This window comes from Neolamprologus brichardi, chromosome 15, assembly GCF_056152115.1.
Source record: "Neolamprologus brichardi isolate AB-2024 chromosome 15, ASM5615211v1, whole genome shotgun sequence".
In the NCBI taxonomy this organism is placed as follows: Eukaryota; Metazoa; Chordata; class Actinopteri; order Cichliformes; family Cichlidae; genus Neolamprologus; species Neolamprologus brichardi.
In genome coordinates, this window is record NC_142118.1 from 32,908,847 (window position 1) to 32,929,271 (window position 20,425).

Genomic DNA, 20,425 nt, shown 5'->3' on the forward strand with positions numbered 1-20,425 from the left:
GACAATAGCCAAATGTAACCCATTCATTTAAAAACAATCAAAAGATACTTACATCAGTCCTTTTTCAACTGTTTACCCCCCCCCCCCCCCACCACCACCTTTTAAAAAACAAAAAACAAAAAAAACACCAGATAGAAACACAACTGAGATCACCGAGAATCATTTTATCCTTAAAACGTTTATTTTTGTAATAATTTTTCATCTTTACTTTTTGCATAAGTGCAAAAATGCACCCAAAACAGCCACCTGAGGGAAGTCTACATCTTTAAATAAAAAAACAAGCAAAGTGTACATTTATAGTACAAAATTTTTTTTCCTTTTTAAAAAATTGCACAGTTTGTGTATAATATATATATTCATAATCTCCATTTTAAACAAACTTTAAAGGCTCAGAAAGTAAACAAAATTCACCAAATGAAAAATAAAAACATTTTCCCTATAATTTAAAGCTGAGGAAACTTGAGACCCTGTTTTCATTTGTGTCCACCATAAATATACATATTCATAGGCAAGTCTCTTTACATATAGTCTCTGTGCTAGTGTTTGACCAGACAAAATTATTGCAAAGTAGTTTATTTCTACTATAAAACATGGGTTGGGGGTGGGGAATAAAAGCTTCTTTCTGCTGAATGTTTTTTTTTAATTTATGCAAAACGAAAAAATAAAATAAAATAATTTTAAAAAAAGACAAAAAATACCCTTTTAAATTTACTGGAATCCCTGTTTCACAAACTGTGTGCATTCAACATTCCTAAAGAACATCCAGAACTCCAGTTTTGCGTTTTAGCAAGAACACAGATTTCCCTGACTTCTTATTTTTTGTTTATTTTTGAACTTTACACAGCGGTCCTGCCTGGGAAGGGGTGATGGTGGTGGTGGTCAGCGTCGATACGGGTGGAAGCCCTGTACGTTGTGGTTCTGCCCTCTGCCGAATGCGCTGGCGGCAGGCTGGGGAGCAGCGGCGGGCTGTGCTGTTGGTGCACCATACGAGGCTGTCGGCTGGCTGGGGTCTGCGAAGCTGTGGCCGAAGGCTGTCAGGTCCTGACCGTACCCTGAGGTGAACAACACACAGGAAAGTGCACACAGGACAGAGGGGGTGACGTTAATGTCAGGTTCACCGGACGGTGTTTCGATAGAAGGCTCATGCCTTAAATCCTTTTACTGAATAAATTTAATGTAAAATATTCACAGTTTCTACTTTAAGGAAAAATCCAACACCAACTGCTTCTTATTGTACTCACACTGCTCCCATATTCCAAATATTACAGGACACACTGCTGTGCGTGTTGCTTGGTGTAGGTGCTACATTTGCAGCTTTGAAGTAGTTTTGTGCAGCTCTAACCAAGCAACAACAGGGGTTTAGAAACAGAGTAAGCACTGCTTGACAGTAAATTTAAGTTTTCTCAGTGTTTCATGGTGGATTTTTCCAACTAGTTGTGTAATCCTTCAATGAGCCTTTTTATGTCAAAACCTGTGTGCGATCAAACAAACAGTAAAAGGAAAATTTCAGTTGAATTTAAGGGACATTTTTAAATGGCTTCATTGAGGAAAACATTGTTTAAGACACTTAGGATGTTCTCCTACACACACGCGGGTGCGCACACACACACACACACACGCTCGCACACGCACACACACACACGCTCGCACACGCACACACACACACGCTCGCACACGCACACACACACACACACACACACGCTCACGGTGGCACCATCTCCCTGCAAACACACGAGGGAACCACAGTGACTCCCAGGGAAGGAAACCAATCTTATCAAAAAACAGAAGCACTGCTCACACTGCTGAAACCTGCTCATGGAGACTGATTATTTTCCAACCCTGGTAAAACCCAGTCAACAAAAGAGTGAAGGTATCAATGTGTCACCAAAAAAAAACAAACAAACAGAAAACAAAGCATTTCAGAGATAGTTCTGAATAACTGAATTGAAAAGAGAGAAAGAAAATGGTGAAAATTAGAAAATACATTAAAATTTCATAGGAAAAGAACTAAAACGAGGAGTGATCCCAACAGGACCATGAGACAGAACAATCTGAGAGAAATTGAAATTTACTGGTTTCGTGGCCTTCTTTAAATCTTCTTTCCTTTCTCACCCCTTTAGCTAAAATGTGGAGACAGTACATGGGGAAAAGAAACAATGGATGAATGGACTGCTGATGCATAGAGATAACTGAACCATGAACACATTTTCTGACAATTAGATCATCCTTTAACAACCAGCAAAGCAATGCAGACTGAGAAAGTGAACAAAAAAGGAGGATGTGGTCAGTCTTGGTATAGTAAAACTACAGCTGCTGAGGGAAACGGCAGGCCTACGGCTAAGCTTGCCAAATTTAAATTTCTTTCAAATCCACTCAGCAATAGCTTGATTTTACTACACAAGAATACACATAGTAATTTGTATGTACATGCAAAATGTACATGCAAAATACTCAACACAGAGCAAAAGAAAAGAGGCACAGAACCAAGTTGCAGCTCTAAATACTGTATTACTGAACAAATGCTGCTTTTGTGGTTGGAGAAGACGATGCTGGCACCTACCTGAACTATATCCTCCCTGCTCATCCTGACCATAACTGTGAGAAGGACGCGTTGGTCCGTAGGCAGAGGGGTCCTGAGGGTAGTTACCCAAGCCTATCAGGGAGATGAGGAGACCAGGTTGACTGAACCCACATACGGCTGGCCGACTACTTTACATAGTTCCCCCTCTTACTGAGCTAACAGAGCTGTACATTTATACTTATTTAATGGGTCTGCACTATGCTCCGCGATGCATTTCTTTTCAGCTTCACCTACAAGTCAAAACACATGTGTGAGCTAGCTGCTAGCACGCCTGACTTTATCATGCCAGCCTGGTCTCGCAAAATTTTGTGAAATGTGCATTGTTCTAAAAAACCCCAAAAAACCCCCAAAAAAAAACCACCAAAACAATGAAACAAGTAAAAAGTCTGAAAATACGGGAAGGAAGCAGCTAGAAACAAGAAAGAGAACCATTGGTCTATCATGGTACACATTTCTAGGCTTGTTTCCCATCTTTCAACACGCCACTTGGAGTCTTTGTGTCACTGCTGTGTGCACTTTTCATCTCTTTGTTTGGTTACCTGAATAACTCCAGTTCTCTTAGAAATCGAATGCACCTTGGCAGTGCACTCAAGGGCATTTCGGCAACTGCTGCTTTTAAGACAAGCATCACTTTAATAAAACTAACCATTTGCTAGTTTTACACACAAACTTATCCAGTATCTAAATCTTGCTTCACTTTTGAGCTCCGTGTTTTATGCTCATTTCACAAAACCTTCGCAAGGCTCTGCTGTTTCTACCAACTGATAAGCAGACAAAGTGCCTGAACAGTAAAAGCAAAAAAGCTGGATGGAGGATAAGCACAGGCACAAAACACTGAACAAGATGGGCACCTGTCATGACTGGCAGCAATCGCAGGACTGCTGTAGATGTGGGATTAAGCAGTTGGAAGCAGCTGGAAGCCAAGTCAGAATAATAATAATGATAATAATAAAAAAATAATACCAGTCAGCCAAGAAACTGGATGGAAGCTATGAATGAGCATCTGACTGTTATCTGCCTGTGTGCTTATGTAAGTGAATGGCTCGGTGTTGAACAAAGACAAAGACTGCTCCTTTTCCATGGACGCTGGTTAGTTTTTATCTCGGCCTTTTGTTTCACATCTGAAAACTTCCGGCCTCCATTTGTGCTCTCAGCGTGATCGCCGTTTCTCCATCGTGCGTTTACAACATGTGATTCAGGCCCCTAACAGTCTTAAAATCATAGAAACTAAAAATCATTGTTTTCTACTAAAGTGGATTGGCGAACTGTCTCATTTTCAAGGCACTGAATACTGACTGAAATGTGGCAGCAGTTTCAGAGCTCAGTCGAGATCCAGGACGAATATTTATTGTGGTCCGACACGATCTAAAGGTTTTGTTAGACTGGTCGACACTGTTCAAAGACCACAAAGACAGAAACCACAAAGTACAACCTACAGACACATTAGTCAAAAATGACTAATCCAGTACTCCAATATCTCTATGCATTTACAACACAGAGTGGAAAAAGGTCACATTCTGCAGACAAGCATGCAAAGCTCCAGTGTAATAACAATGATGAACATGGTGAAAAAAATCTGATAGGTGGCTTGGCAGATTGGACACGGCATATTCCAGAAACAGTGTTTCATAAGATAATATTGTCATGCTGGTGCTCTTCTATGGGAATCGTGCCAAGTCTGGGAAAAGAAGCCAGCAAAGTCATCAACATGGAAGAGGAGGAAGGGTAGAAGGGATTAACTGAAAAGTAAGAGTGCCTGAACCAAATCAAATCAAATGGTTTGCACGTTCAGGCCAAGTTTGGAATCCTTTTAAAATAAAAAACAAAACAAAACAGGAAAAACAAACATCGCAAGGCAGGATGATCTAATTCAAACCTACCAAGACCTACCAATCTTTTATCAATCCAGGGCCCGCCGGAAACACTCAACTGAAATGACTGCTGAGGACTCCTGGGTATGGCGAAACGTCAGCAGTGATCTTCATGGCGGAGCCAGAAGGGGTCATGTATGCAGAAAGCATGTATGCATGTGTAGCCGTTCAAGCTAAATGGTACCATCAGCAAGCTCCTGCTCGTCTAAGGGGAATACTCATGAACCTAAAAAGGCTGTAGCTGCACCCAGTAAAATGACCAGGGAGACGGGCAGGACCGAGAGGTGAAGAAAAATCAACTGGGAGAGAAAAGAGGCGACATTCTTTATGCACAAAGCCCGTCTTACCATACTGGCTATAAGTGAAATCGGGCTGCCCGGTGGGAGCTTTGCTCAAATCCTGAGTCGGTGTGGTGGCTGGTGCAAAGCCCAGTGGTGCAGTTCCTGGAGTCGTGGGTGGAGGAGGAACCTGTGGAGCATACTGGTCTGCTTGTGGTGTGCCGAAACTGTAACCTGTTGGAAAGACATATCATGATTTCTATTTGTTTTTCACCCCAAAGAACGTTTTCTAGCGTTGCTTTAGCATTTTATACCATTTGTGTGCAAATTCTCAAAGGAGAAAAAAAGTCGATGATTTCTGACACCATTACCACCTCACAAAAAACACTTCTAGTCAAGGTACTAACTACCATTTATTCACCTAATACCACTGTCTAACAGTCTAAACCTAGACCACATAAGGGGTATAAGAACCAAAGCTCTGTGTGGCCAATACATGTCTTTCATAAATATAAACTGACAGATCAAACTGTGATTGTTACAAAAATGACAAAAATGTGTGTCACAATCTCCATTTTAAACAAACTAAGAAAGTATACAAAGAAGAAGTTTATTTCTACAGTAAAACATGGGATTTGGTTGGAAAATAAAAGCTGCTGAATGTTCCTTAACAGTAAAGTAAATGTACCAGAATCCCTGCATCTCTGCGTGCATTCAACATTCCTAAAGAAAATCCAGAACTCCAGCTCTGAGTTTGACCAAGAACACACACTTTCTTGACTTCTTATTTTTTGTTTGTTTTTGAACTGTGAATACAACGCTGCCAAAACTGATAGTTTTTTCCTCTGTGGTTTACACAATGTCAGCTTATTTCATCTGTCAGTTTTAACTGACTGAAGGGAAAAACATGAAACAAAAACCCACAAGTTTATAAAAAATGTTGGATGTCTGTAAGTCATGACTATATCTGATAACATGACATTCCTTCAGTGAAGCTGCACTAAACATGTTTTTTTCAAATGCTTTAAAAATAAATACAAGTCACCGTCTACTGGCCTTCAAACTATTAACTTATTTATATACACAGCATTACCAATCAACAGTAGTAAAATGTGACTGAGTTAGTACGACTGACCAAACTGAGGTGCGGTGCTGTAGCCCTGCTGAGGGTAGCCCTGAGGTGCAGCAAAGCCACCCGCCGGGGTCGTGACCAGGAATGCGTTGAAAGGCGACGGAGGCTGGGCAGGGGTTCCCCGGCCTGTTGGCAACGGAGGTCCATACCCGCCTACCCCAACACAGAATAACAAAGACTAATGAGACTTGAGCACAGTTGACAATAATAGGATACATATGAACTGCATCAAACAGATTCTCTGATTAAAAGTGTGCACAGAGAAGTTGTTTAAAGACTGAAGCAGACGACTATCTGAAACTGAAGGATCTTGCGAGCGAGCACAGAGTCGACACTGCAGCGAGCGCTGCAGGTTGACCCGGAGGTGGTGATATGAAGCCGAGCCTGACCAATAGCAGAGGGAGGCCCGGAATCCATTCAATGCTGCCATCTGTCTCGAGCAGCAAATTATCAGCAGCCTCAGCCTTTATGAATCAGTGATAACATGTACTGTTAACTGTCATCAGTCCATGGGCCACACCGTGTGCGAGCCCTGTGCTGTCACACAAGCGTTTTGAGATAAGCACACGATCACATGGCAAAGACACATGTATCTGCAGTCTAACAGTTACACAACATGCAAGAAAGCCACAAAAATAACAAAAAGAAGACAGTTTTTGTGTTGTCAAGTGGAGGACTAACACCTACCTATGGGCTGGCCGGTAGTTGACACCCACACTCCTTTAGGAAGGAGAAGGAAAAAAAAAAAAAAAGATTAGACTGAAAACATAAAATGTTCACATAACAGTTAAGTATTCAAACTGTCACACATACATACAAACCTAATGTTTAAGCAGAGGATTAAACATTAGATTTTCCTCTGAACAGTGAGCTTCTCTTGCTCTGCTCTGGGACTTGTTCCCACTCACCCTGTGGCCCATAAGGCTGTTGCCAGCCCTGGGCAGGCTGTGCTGTCCAACCATTAGCTGCACTCAAGATGCCCCTGGGCGCCCACTGGCCAGGGCCAAGCTGGCCAGGAGCTTTGCTGTCACGAGGTTCGGCCTTCTTTACTTCCACCTGGACAAAGGACAAGGAGGGCACATTTGGCAACACCAGTAAAAAGTCCATGAAGCCCCTCACCTAGACAAACCTGTCCTAGCTCTGATACTTAATCTCAGCAATTTGGGCCAGTTTGAAATATTTTACTTTATGTTTATTTAATTTATGTGGGCCAGCTATATATAAATTAATATTACTGTGTAGCCAGAAGGGCTGTATGGCTATGTGTCTCAGGTAATCTGTGTTAATCGGGAATTTCACCGGGCAGAAAAAAAGGAAAAATAGAGCCAATCAATGATCCAAGATCTGAAAGGTACCTGAGAAACATAGATGTCTGTCTTTTTCTTTGTCATTAACTACCCTATATAAAAGATAAAGACATCTAATGGAAGGTCATGACTTACCTTTCTCCAGCTAACGCTTACAGAGAATTTCATTTGTATTTTGTTTTGGTATAAGTTTTAAGGGGGAATGGATGTAGATCGGTATCTCAGCTCTAACAGAATATAAGGTAAACATGCAGAAACTACAAATGAACAGTCTTTTTTTTTTTTATTCAATCTAAATCTGAATCTTCATACTGTGTCAAAAGTGAGAAAACAGTTTTCAAACTGGATCCCAACAATTGTCCATAAATTTGACAAGTTGTTTCTTCATTTTTGATAAAGACGATGTTAATTAAATGCCACATTTGATTTCATTATATATATATATATATATATATATATATATATATATATATATATATATATATATATATATATATATATATATATATATATATATATATATATATATATATATATATATATATATATATATAAAAAAAAATTGGGTGACCTTGAGTCAAGTATGAATGTGTTGACCCAATAACAAAACTTCCCTGTCTATAACTAGGCAAAGCTGCCAGCACTTAACCAGAGCAAAGAAACAGGCTGAGACTAAGGGGGAGCCAACCATAAATAGACTGAGAGGTTGAGTTATTGGGGTCACCTTGCGGGAGGAAAACGAATTGCAAATTCCTCCCTGCTTTAAGGTGTTACCACCATCCCCAGCCTCCCCTCTTCCTTCTCTGTCGACCTAATTACATGCACATGTTTCCGGGAGTGGCCTCGCCACCGGTTACCTGAGCACTTTCTCCCTTGGGCATCTCAGCTACGAGTGATGGATACCGTGACTTCTGTACAGTCCCCAACAGCAGAATTGGGATTTGTTCCACAGTTTGATGTGCTCCAATTTCTAATTTTGTAACTCATATCTCCCAGCCTCCCTCAAGTCCCAGCGTAAGGTAATGTCAAGTCAAGAACAATGGATTAAGTTGAGCCCCCAATCCTACAAGAAATGAGGGCAAAGTCAAGGGGAGCAGGTACCAGCAGAGAGTATATAGGTCGGGCTGGCAAAATTGGATTCAGCTGATCTTTTTCATGTAATAATCAGTGACATCTGAATGAAAATCTGTTGCCGTTCTAAATTGGCAAATAATAAAATCCAGTTCAGGGAAGCTTTCAAATTTCCTGGCCTTAGGTATTTTCTGGAGAAAATTAACTGGTAGTTAATAATATCATTTAATTTGTGGTTTGGACTGAGGACTCCAGTTGAGGTCTTTATTGAATGTCACATCCAATTCAGACTGGCGATCGGTTTGTTTTACAGCCATCTCGTCACTGTTTGTTCTCCCTCGAGTACTTACTCCAAGTCAAGTTTGACAGAGAAAAACATCTAAGAAGGGAGACACAGAGAGGTGTGCCTCTCCAAAATCATTTTAACATATGTTACGAAAGATGCACAAAGGTCTTCAACATGTCAGCTACTATGGACTGACCTTGAAACACTAAAGCCCCATGTGCAGTAACAGGATATGCATAAGAGTGGATGTAACTGTACTGCGATCATTTTCTCATGCCCACAACTCATTACTATTTGCATGGAGGGCAAGGAGGAGGCTGTCTTCATTTACTGCCTCTCCCTAGGTGGTTTTCCTAGGGAGCGGATAAAGTCCCATTTTAACCCAAGTCAATGTCTTTTTGCTTGGTTGTAACTCAGGTGAGGTGTCAGCTGGATTGTCTGTACAATAGTACAATCAGAGGTGTGGCAGCGAGTTAAGAGCTGTGCTTAAATATTACAACACAGCAGACTTACTGTTACTTTACCGGACGGACGGCTTACCTGACACTATCTGAACTGACTCTGTGCACTAAACCTCGTCTATCTGCTGCACGCGCCGAGTTAAAGCAAACACTGTGAAGTGGCAGACTTTCATTTGGTAGATTTAAAGAACTGACAGACACAGTATGGAGATTCTTCAACTGAGGTCACTGAGTTGAGCTTTTCTTTAACTTTTCAAAAAGAAAAACAAAGAAAATAAAACATGTTGACGTGTAAGTGACCTGCCAACAAAACATTAGAAAAGAAAACAACAACAACAAAAAAAGAAAAAAAAAGAAACAAAGAAACAAAAATAGAAGTGACTCGACCAATCCTTTAGGTGAGTTAAAATCTCAAGAAGACTGCTTTATTTAAAGCCTTGCATTTCATTCATTTGGTTTCCATTTTAGCACATCAAGAGCCAGAAAATTACTGTACTTGAAATTCGTAGAATACAATTTAACTTGTTTAGACATCCTAAAGGAGTGGTCAGTTTAAACAAAGCCTTGGGCGACAATTTAAACTGTAATAGCAGCAAGAGAAGGATGAGTGCTTTTAGAAACTATGAAAGCATAAGTGGGAGATAGGCATGTAATGTGATGAAAAAAAATATTACGTAGATCAATTTAAGATATTAGACACTTAATTTTGAGCTGTATGATGCTGCGTTCACAAATAGGAAGCCACTAGAAAATTAGCTCTGAGCAATAAAGCAGCATCACAGTACAGTTCCTGCTCTGTCGCCCAAGCCTCAGTTTGATCTTAAGGGTAAAATAAAACTACAACTACACACTTTTTTGCCCATGATGTCGTGAAAATGCATGTTGACAGCCTGGTCCACTGATTGTTCGGCCTCGAAAGTAATAAATCCAAAACCTAGCCAACGACCAAGAGTGAATCAAGGTAGCAGGGGGGTTGTGACAACACAAGATGAAGAACAGTATTGGGCTTCAGCAGAGTGAGGATCCGTCAAGACTGAGCAAGAGGCTCCTGGGGTTCGGATGACGTCGCAGACAATACAAATCCAAGACTAACGCCTGGGGAATTAAAGGAAACTTTACTGTGCAGAGAAACTTTTGGTGAAGATTAATAATGGAGTGCTTAAATGTTAAACATGAAGGGTGACAGGTTTGATTTAAAGTGAAATGTCACATAAAAAGGTCAAACGTGTAGCTGATGAATTCCAATTGAGCCAATATTACAATTAATTACTTCATGCTGTTTCATCCAAACCCCACCTTGATCTGTCCCGTGGTATATTGCTGTGGAGCACACACTCGCAACAGCCATTGTTAATGCATCACAAAAAATATGGAGAAACACAAACTGTAGAATGCCTAAAGCTTTCTCCAAGCTTTCCCAAATTCAGTATTTTACTTTTGAGTCAGCCAGGATAAGCCTAAAATGGACAATTAAAATATTGCTCACAACGGTAACACAAAGATATAGGCCACAACTGATCGTCCGCACTGATGAACAGGGTGTGTTTTGTTTCATCAAGGGAATACACAAAGTGCATCAACAAGTTCGACAACTTTTTGACCACGCCGGCTGTTCGGGAAATTATTTCATCTGATGATCTGAGGCAAAACCCTGCAGAGCCAACAAGCTGTTGCGTGCTGCAGTGATCTACTTTCAATCTGATTAACTTTCCGCTGTGGCAGAATTGGGTTGGGTGTGCATCTCTACTTGGGGACCTAACCTGAATCCAATTAAATGTCCTACAAGACAACTGAGATTTTCAGAGACCTCTAGTACCCTGCCAAACATTCCCAAGACTCGTGATCTACTGCTATTATTAACATCTGTCGATGACCCGTTCCTCAACCTAAATGTAAAACCAAGTTGGCCCATTAAAGATTTTGACATATGGTGTCATTGGTAAGGATTTTACCCAGCCTAAAATATCAGCTAACAAACTACAGACCATCTGGATGGAGAACTAGAGAATAATTTGACATTTTCAAATTGATGGCTTACTAATTACCAAGATTTAGTATTAAAAGTATTTTTAATGCAGAAATGACACAAATTGACTGAAATCAAGTATTTTTTATCAGAGTAAACTTTATATTACAAATTTGTATTATTGAAAATATTTAATAATAAATTATTATTACTAAAGTTGTAATTAGTTAGACTTTCCCAAGGCAATATTGACCTTTTGGGGTCACAATTAAGCAAGATTAATCCACACAGAGTCTGTGTTACATCTTATATATATAAATCTTTACATCTAAAATTCATTATATGTAGGGAAAAAAGGTTATTATTTATAATAATTAAGCCGCAGCATCATGTGATCACAACTGTGGGACACTGTTGCGACAGGACTTTCCTTAAATTGCTCTTAAGCTTAATAGAGTGAAACCATCAGTCAAGTCCAGGTAAGCACAGATGCAGCTTTGTGTACACCTCATTTTTTACCAAGTTAAAAACAAAAAAAATAAAACAAACGGATAAAATGCAATAAATTGGCTGCATTTACGTTTGGCCTGTACCTCTGTGCTACCCATCAATACACAGTAACCTAAAGGAGAAAAGACAAATCTTAAGAGACACCGTTAATCACATTCAAACCATTCACAAGAAGAAGGGGGACAGAAGAAAGAAAAAATAGAAAGGGCTTACTTACAAAAATACTTAACTTTCTACATATGGGAAAACACATACTATGCCATTTAAGATACATGTATCAGTTACTTCTTAATCAAGGTAAAGAAAACTTATTCCAATGATCAGCATCTAACGGTTTTAGTAAAAGAAGGTTTACACTATTAAAGATTATGTAATGGTTGTTACTTGTGCAATAGATCATGTTAAAATCCAATGGCAAACTATTCTGGGTTTTTCCCAACAGAGAGTGAACAGAGAGTGGGTTCTGAAGGGAGAGGAGGGGTGCGTGTTGTGGATCAGTGACCGCTTCATCGTTTCTATGTAGGACAAATGCAGATGAAGCAGCTGTGACTGTAACTCGGTGGGCAGGGCCTGACACCATCGCGTCCGGTGGCACGGGTCTGATTCCCAGCGAGGCCATCCGTGCTAAAAGTGTCGGCACATGTCACACACTCATGATACATTTATGACTTAAGTGGGTAAACATAAAAGGTTCTTTCTGAAGTTCAAAATTAGGTCTCCGAAAGTTTTGAGGAGTCCAAGGGAAATAAGAGTTTAAAATCATTCCATTGTTCTCCAGACAACAGGCTGCAACCAGCCTCTTTGAAGGACAAACCCCCCCTTCACACGCTCAAAGTGTTCTCAATACGCCAGTTGCCAGTGTGATTAAGTACTGTGTTTTTTGAGCACCTATTTTTCCTGCAAAATGTCTCTTTTTCAGTTAGTTAGTCTTAGCTTGTTTCCGAGATCATTTTTAATAACTAGTGGAAACAGTTTTAGTAAATAAAACAGATAAAATAAGTAGTTTTACTTCATGGTGATTAATTGTGGTTTTCAAAACAAATTTGCATCCTTAGTATGCATTGTTTTCTTCTTCTTTTTTTAAGAATACGTTTTTATACCTTTTATTTCAGCTATTTGTAAAGAAAATGACAAAATGCACTAGGAATGGAATATTTTGACTAAGCTGTATTAAAACTGCACAATATATTTTTTCAATGTCATTTTGAAGGCCAAAGGTTAACTGGTAATTAAATATCACGTTACATTTGATTGGTTGTGGACAGCGACAGCCACAAAACAAACAAAACGTTTGATACGTAAAAATCTAGTGTCAATATTTGTTTTAAGGTGTATTTGTTTTTCTTTTTTAAAAACTGAAATATTCAGCAGTTCTTAAGTGTCTTTAGTCCTCCTGGTTACACTCACTATGAAGAGATCTCTGCTTAAGCGGTTCCAGTTTAAAGGTCACTGCAGTGTCAGATTTTGAAAGATACCAACTTTGTTTGACTTTTTTAGACTCAAGTTAGCTCCAAATAAACAAGGACTGTGGACTTTGCTTCCATCTCTCACACTGAATGTGAAGTGAATACGAGCAAGAGGAAAAATTACACCAAAAAGTAGTTTCCTAATTTTACTTCTTCATTTTACCCAACTATTGTTTACATACTTGAAAAAGTGAAGCCATCACTTGCACTAAATGCTAATGAACTAGTTTTGTCATGATAGCCAGTTAATTTGCTCTTATGACACCAGTTTGCTAGACAACCTATGCAAAATTCACATATTCCCACTGTGATAACGTACAACACAGGTTGAGCTAAAGTTTTGCGTTATTATGTTATAAAAATATATACATATACGAATGCACAATTATTGCCTTCATTTATCTTGAGGAATTTAATGCAGCCTCAGCGGGCAGTGTTTTTTTTCCACAGCAATAATAAAAACTGGTTGATATTGACTGTAGTAACCTAGTATGGGTTCCAGTTAATGCTTGTATTTACCATGAACAAAATTCCCGTTCCAGTGCATTAACTAAACGAGATCGCTGGGGCTGAATGGGATTTTTTTTTGGGGGGGGAGGGGGGGGGGGGGGGGGCGCAGAATAGTTTGTCATTAGATTTAATATGGTAAGGTATGGAGAGGGGAGGGAAAGGACAGGATCAGCTTTTACCTCGGGGCCTCTGCTTCTCCGCATCATAGATCATTACCACCTCTGTGACCTTGAATGGGACAAAGGGAAACAGTGGCTCAGCTTTAGAAATCTGGTAAGGGTCCGTTCTTATTCCAGTTAAATATTCTTGCTCAGTTTGGAAAAATAATGAATCGTCCTATCGCATCTCGCCCCATATATTTTTATGCTGTAGTACTGACCCTGTTCAATGTCACATCCATTCAAGCACTCTTAATGACAATAATGAACTGACTTGTATTATGCACTTGGCAATACTCACCACTCCGAATCTATTGAAATAGTCCCTGAGTTCAGGCTCGCCGCAGTTATGGGGGATTCCACCTACAAATATCTTCTTTGATTTATTGCTATCAGCTTTGCTGCCCTTCTGAAAAAAAACAGGGAGTGTATGGATTTCAATGTCTCTTACAGGATCCCTCTGGGAAGGGGCCAGTTAGCCATCATCTATTCAGACAGTGCAGAAGAAATTAGGTTCTCCTCTTGCCCTGGGGTATAATTCTTAACATGTCATGTCAATGCAACGACTAGTCTCCACAGATCAGAGAACACGGCTTCTTCCACTTATTCTCAACCATTAAGCGTTTCGCCGTTGCTGTACACTGCACTCATGCTGTAAGGGCTAGAGGCTGTTTACAACAATGATTTCTAACAATTACATCTTGTGTTTACTTAGTAAAACATTCAGTACCAGCTGCATGACTTAAAGCCAGTGAAAGGGGCTCCAGCAGCGGCAGCAAGCAAAGAGCCGCATTTCTAAAAGCTTCTGACATACAGTCTGCTTACAGCCAAATAAGCAACTTATGAAAACGTTATATTGACAGGAAAGATGCAAAACTAAAGTCCCCGCTGCCCAAAGGGACAAAATGGCTATAATAGGTCTGCAGGGGTTTGATAAGCATCGTTGATCGACCCACAAATTATCCGAGCAAGAGCGGAGATTTCTGCCTTTCAGAAAATTTGTTGCTGAGAGCGATGCACCACATTAGCCAACTCATGTTCAAACCCTCCTTAATAATACCTCGATGTGTGAGGGCAATTACAAGAACATCACATTTCAGATAAGACAGCTAGAAGAAAAAAGTTTATGCAATCATGCAGCTGTATTTTAATTTAGTGTCGTTATACAGGAACATTTTAAAATGTCACAATGCTATACTTCAATTTCAAATAAGTGGAAGCTGTACCAGAGAGTGACTGATATTACTGCAGTCCCTGCAGTAAGAGATCGAAGCTGACAGAAGTCACAGATTGTTTAATGTTTCTGTGAGTTATCCAGACCTCTAAGTAATAAAGGCTGTGTTTTTGTCACGATGGGGGAAAAAAAGAAAATTATTATACTTTAAAGAAAAAAATATAATTTACACTTAAAAGCTCAAGGTCGCCTCATTAAAACAAGCTACAGCCTAACCTCCAGAAGAGGAGGGGACGGAGAGGCTGGGGTCTATTCCAGGTTTATTCCAGTAGAAACAGCTAGCCTAGCATCCCCAGAAGAAATCAGATTCCTCTTACCCAGCCCTCCTTGGTTCGAGACTTTTCAGGCTGCATTCCTCTGGGAGTACATGGCTTCGGGTCAATCTAACAACAGAGAGAGTTTTCCATTAGCCTAAAATAAAGGCACCTTCAAATGTTCCTCACCCCCCGCACTGTTTCTATCAGCACAGCAAACCAAGCAAAATCTCACGTGAATGAAACTGATTTGATGCACGTGGGAGAAACCCATCCCTATTCCAATTTCACTCATTTAAACAGGTAAATCTTGTCAGGCAAACTAATATCAGTCTTTCCAAAGTGCATCATCTGTACTAATGGTTCCAGGCATGTATGGCCTAAAGAAAACCTGTCCTCTCCCTTAAATAACCACAATATGAAGGTTTTTTTCTCAGTTTTCTCACAGAAAGCGCCGGCAGATTACTGCGTTTGATTCAACCATCTGCTCTTCTGTTGTTAAAATACTTACATTTCTTCCATCGAGATTATGTGGCTTTGTCTCCAGCACTGTCCGTACACAATTGGGGTCTTTGAACTTAACAAAGCCGAAGCCTCGCGACTGATTTGTAGTTTTGTCCTTCATGATGACACAATCTACTACTTCCCCATACTGTGAGAAGTAGTTTCTCAGTGTCTCTGAGAAGAGAAGAGAAGATAACAAAGCAAAAGCATTGAGCCACAGCAATTTTCCTCATGAAGAGAAGGAAGTGCAGTCATTGTTTAAATACTAGATGACTTCTTTATGCTGAAGGACACCATAAAAATATCTGTGACACTCCAACTTGGACGAAAACCTGAGTATGTGTGGATTATACTGGCAACACCAAAAGGTATTAAGGAACCTTTATTGTTATGGAAGAATATCTGGTATTGTGCTATCCATGCGAAAACATAATATTACAGTAAGTGACACACTGAAACTCCTCAAGAGCAAATGAAGCATTGACCCACTGTCATCTTGCATTGCACTAAATATACAACCAACAAATGTAAGGGCCGCACACGCCCACGGAGGCAGGACAAGCAAGGCGTGCAAGTTTGAACAAATGAGGAGTCACATTGGAGAGCATTACCGTAATTGCTTTTTCTCATTGCTGAGAAGCCCTGAGGCATCACCGTAGAAACAAGCTCAGAGTTACGTAGCCCTGTGGTTCAGTGCTGGTAGCACAGACAAGCACCCGTGCAATGTTACACAATGGCCAATCTAGCATGAAACAGTGCAGGGCTTTCAACAAGCAAGACAATCTCCAGCTCGGACTGAATGAGAGGACAGTGTAAACACACACCCAACAGAGACGTTCATATATATACGTGGATATATCAGTTATATTGCGATGTGAAAAGCACATCAAAAGTCACTACAGCATATCAAAAAATTCAATAATACCGAGAGACACTCTGCTTGGAAATATGAAAATTAAAGGCTCATAAATGACAGTTTGAATGAAATCATAGTAAAGCGAGAGACATTACTATGCCTACTTTTTATATTCCTGTTCTTTATGACAGACAAAGCACATTAATGACCACGGAGATTTCAATGACATGATTTAATATCTAATAAATGCTGCTACTAACTATACGTTCCTAGTATGCTGTCAAGCCTATGCATATTACAATGTCACTACACCAATAATATCATGCAAAACTTGTTATTATCTGTAATTACGGTTACTGTGAGAGTGTTACATAGTCTGCTTCTAGATACTCAAGGCTAAGAACTAATTAAAATGATACACATGCTTTGATACACAACAAAACAGTGCTCATAATAACAAACAGGAATGAGCAATTCCACCTTGGCAGGTTATGTTTTACAAAACCTCGCTTTCAGGTGCTCGTTAGATAAAAATTACATGATATTGAGTTTTGAAGGGTTTGACATTAAAGGGTCAAAAATGTGTAATTAATATTAACTACATACTCTTAGCAATCATAAGGATAAATTTACTGAAACCTCTAGAGAAACTACTTCTCTACAGGTCTTCACATGACTCAGTGACAGGTTATCAATTAAATGCAAGCCCCATTAGTCACTGTCAGTATATCATCATAATACTGACATTAAAGCAAAATTTCATTTCATTATTATTTCTGGAAATCACCTCTGTATTGCTACTGACTTGACCTGACCTGATCTATATGCTACATTCACAACTAATTCCTGATACACAACCAGGCAGCGTGAACAGTGCAATGCAGAAAGGGTTGAATTATGTAAATAAGCCTTCATGGGTGACACCGTGTGACATACCTTGTGTGGTACTCCAGTCCAATCCACCCACAAAAAGTTTCCTGAAAGGAGATGTGACCATTAAGTGAGCACTGATCATCACTCTGAGCCAGACTAAATGATAATCTGGAAATCGTCAGAACAGAGTCACATATGAAAGGCATGATTTTAAAAAAAATGAAAGCTCTCCTGCACAGGCTGAAAGCACAGCTGATTAAACAGCCAGGAACACAGCTATTACACAACATCAGGCAAGCCTGCTACCAATGCAGCATCTGGTTATATCCACAGTACAGCTACAGTTAAAATGTCCGTGTTTAGTGTGACTCATGTTGAGGTCTAGTCCTTGCTATGGATGTCACTTTGGTCTTCTAACGTTCAAGGCAATGGCCTCGACAATAAAGGGCTTTTTATAAACCTCCTGCCACGTAAGTTACCCGGGACAGAGCCCTGGCGTCTAGCAGGCTAACACAAACTGAGTTCCGAAACCACGAAAGCCCGTGTCTATCACCTTTCAACGCTGAGATCCGTATTTCCATCTGTGAGCGGAGCAACGAGCGGTGGCTCGGCTCTCCGCATGCGGACCAGTGAACTCGGATGATGCCCGCATAACTGGAAGTTTAGCGGCAGTTCAAACGGTACTACTGTCAAATGCGCTAGCGAGTTCGTTAATGTGTGCCTCGGATCACTGCTGAAACACACAAATGACAATTGTAACGACCGTGGGAAAAGTGAAGACTGGCTACACACGAGGATGCTCCATCCTCCAGCAGTGCCCGCTAAATGTCCTCGCACCGACGAAGTCAGGAACGGAGACTTTCGCTTCGCTGGCAAGCGTTAGCTCAACTAGCTCAGTTGCTTGGAGCTAACCGAAAACAACACAGAAATAACTAACTACAATTCCGTGTACTCGTCTGACAAGTGGTAGCACTTCACACAAACATGGTAAATTTCTCCATGAGCTGTGGCACCAAAGGCTCAGCTACTCTGAAGACTACTTTCACTTTTTTGGCCGCCTTTCCTCAGGCTAGCGACTTCGCTAAGTTACTCAGGCTAGCTTAGCCTGCTAGCTAATGTTAGCTGTCAAATGACAGCTTGACAACACAGCGCTCTAACAGAAAGTCACAAACAGATTCACGGTTCCGCATGGATGCCGTGTACGGCTCTGTTAAACCGATCTTACCCGACTTCATCTCCGACTAAGTTGTTGTTCATTTCTGAAGCTAAAGCGGGGGGACTGCGGGAGCTGTGACCGGCTTATTGCTTCAGTGCTGCCCCTCTCAGACTGAGAGCGGAGGAAGGTCACTCCGCTTTTTGGTTCAAACTGCTCTGCGCAATGACGACGCTGCGGGGGGCAGCGCTCTTTAAAGGAACATTACACCCAGCAGCACCCACTCACCCGTAAATTCTAATGAGCCCCGAGGGGGCAGCTAAACGCTTTAAACAACGATTCTTATTTCACAGTTAGTTTACTCAGCCTTAAAATGCTCTGATAAGGGCAACATTAGCACGACACAGCACCGAATGATAATCAAACAGAAAGACAGTCAAAGAGAGCCAAAAAAAATTCCATCTCAAAGTCAACTTTACGATTGATACCCCAGTGTTATGTCATGTTTTTTCTTTTATTTATTTATTTATGCTCATTCAAATGTAAAAGCTCCACCAAGAGACCCGTATGTAATAATATAATAATAATAATTATTATTATTATATTATCCATGAATGACAGTGTTTTTCTATCGAGGTATGCTTTTACGGCATTGGCAGTCTGTTTGTGACTATTGTCATGCTGAAAACTTGAGCATTTACCAATCAGACAGATGTTATTGCATATTGGATCAAAATCTGATGCCGTCATTATTTCATTACTTTTGACAAAATCACCAACATCACTGGCTGAAATGCAGTTCAAGCCATGAGAGCATCCACCACGTTTTTTAGAAAGCTATAGACAATCACCTCCTGAACTCCTGCATACACAAAAACGTAAGACTTGTTGTTACTGATTTTCAGTCCAGTTCTTTAATCATTACCTTAGCCTCAGACAAAAAAAATATGCCCATCAAACTGTATGTATTTATTTATTTATTTGCTAGATTTAACTAAAGCAATTGAAACAAATTGTGTTTTTATAATAGGTTGCTAATTACAAGTGCCTAAAGATAATTGTCTATTATGTGTAGACACAACACCAGTTCTCTGAGTTAAGTGCCCATTACACTTCAATGATCCATAGAACAGTGTTGAGTGGTTCAAAAATGGTCAGATATGAGAACTGGACTGAAATAAGTGATAAAGTGACCAACGTCTAAAGAAAAACTTTGAACCCTCAGAAATCCTATTACTTATGACCACATTAAAGTCTGATTCCTTGGAAGCTGGCTGGATACATTTACATACAGTCAGTGGCGTGTCCAGCGGGGTGGCCTGGGGGGGGGGGGGGGGGGGGCACAGGCCACCCCCCCAACCAGACCAGCCACCCCCAAGCTAAAACAATAAAATTCAATGAAATATCAAATGTACAATTATGTTTTCACAGTGAAGCCCAGATATCCGAGTGTAAGTGAATGCAGCATAGGCTTCTGCACTATGAGCATCGTGTTAGCAAAGGTAGGATAGCCAAGCACGAAAGAGGCACCGCAGAAAACAACTTTTCGGCAAAGATTAACAAGTTAACATAGCTGGACTGATATCGGGTATACCGGGCATTTGCCCTGTGGGCTGATGACTTTTTTTTTTTTTTTTTTTTTGTAACGGCATGAATGAGAAGTGGTGGATTGGCCAGATGCTGGCCGATGTGTAAAAATAAGTCAGTTGTTTGGTGGTGGCTATGGCAGAGCTTCCACAGAGGTCAGCAGGTGGATGAGGGGAGGCAGGAGGAGAGACCCGAGGTAGCCACCGGTCCGAGTGTCAGGTGAACTGAACTTCAGGTAAGAAGTTATGACCTGCAGTCTATCTGGGTCAGATATAAACCAAGTTTAGGTGGAGTTTATTTTCGTTGTGCTGACTTTTTACAGTCAGTTACAATAACTCGTACTGCATACTGGCTAGCATGACGGAGT

At 40.4% G+C, this 20,425-nt stretch overlaps 1 protein-coding gene across 5 annotated transcripts; it reads right to left on the minus strand.

Moving 5' to 3' along the window:
• Window positions 1–159: 159 nt before the first annotated feature.
• dazap1 (DAZ associated protein 1) lies at window positions 160–18,712 on the minus strand. 5 transcript variants are annotated; one of them, XM_035908242.2, is made up of 14 exons: window positions 18,544–18,712; window positions 17,382–17,422; window positions 15,597–15,763; window positions 15,149–15,214; window positions 13,899–14,003; window positions 13,619–13,667; window positions 9,839–9,921; window positions 6,771–6,918; window positions 6,550–6,582; window positions 5,866–6,015; window positions 4,800–4,964; window positions 2,561–2,653; window positions 2,073–2,120; window positions 160–1,052 (listed from the first exon to the last, which is right to left on the minus strand). In XM_035908242.2, exons 1-14 carry the CDS (start codon window positions 18,573–18,575, stop codon window positions 880–882), a joined length of 1,353 nt encoding a protein of 450 aa, XP_035764135.1. In that variant the 5' UTR covers window positions 18,576–18,712; the 3' UTR covers window positions 160–879. The 5 variants fall into 5 exon arrangements, with proteins under 5 accessions (XP_035764135.1, XP_006792103.1, XP_087708852.1 ...); XM_006792040.3 differs by having other exon boundaries at window positions 13,899–14,006; XM_087852726.1 differs by lacking the exon at window positions 18,544–18,712 and adding an exon at window positions 17,872–18,220 and having other exon boundaries at window positions 13,899–14,006.
• Between the last annotated feature and the right edge of the window lie 1,713 nt (window positions 18,713–20,425).

Coding starts and splice junctions, on each gene's coding strand:
- dazap1 (XM_087852726.1), bottom strand. CDS start 17,939: ATGCGGAGAGCCGAGCCACCGCTCGTTGCTCCGCTCACAGATGGAAAT. Junction 14,007..15,148: donor CTCGAACCAAGGAGGGCTGG/GTAAGAGGAATC, acceptor GTTTTTTTTCAG/AAGGGCAGCAAAGCTGATAG. Junction 6,583..6,770: donor ACAGCCTTATGGGCCACAGG/GTGAGTGGGAAC, acceptor TCCTTCCTAAAG/GAGTGTGGGTGTCAACTACC.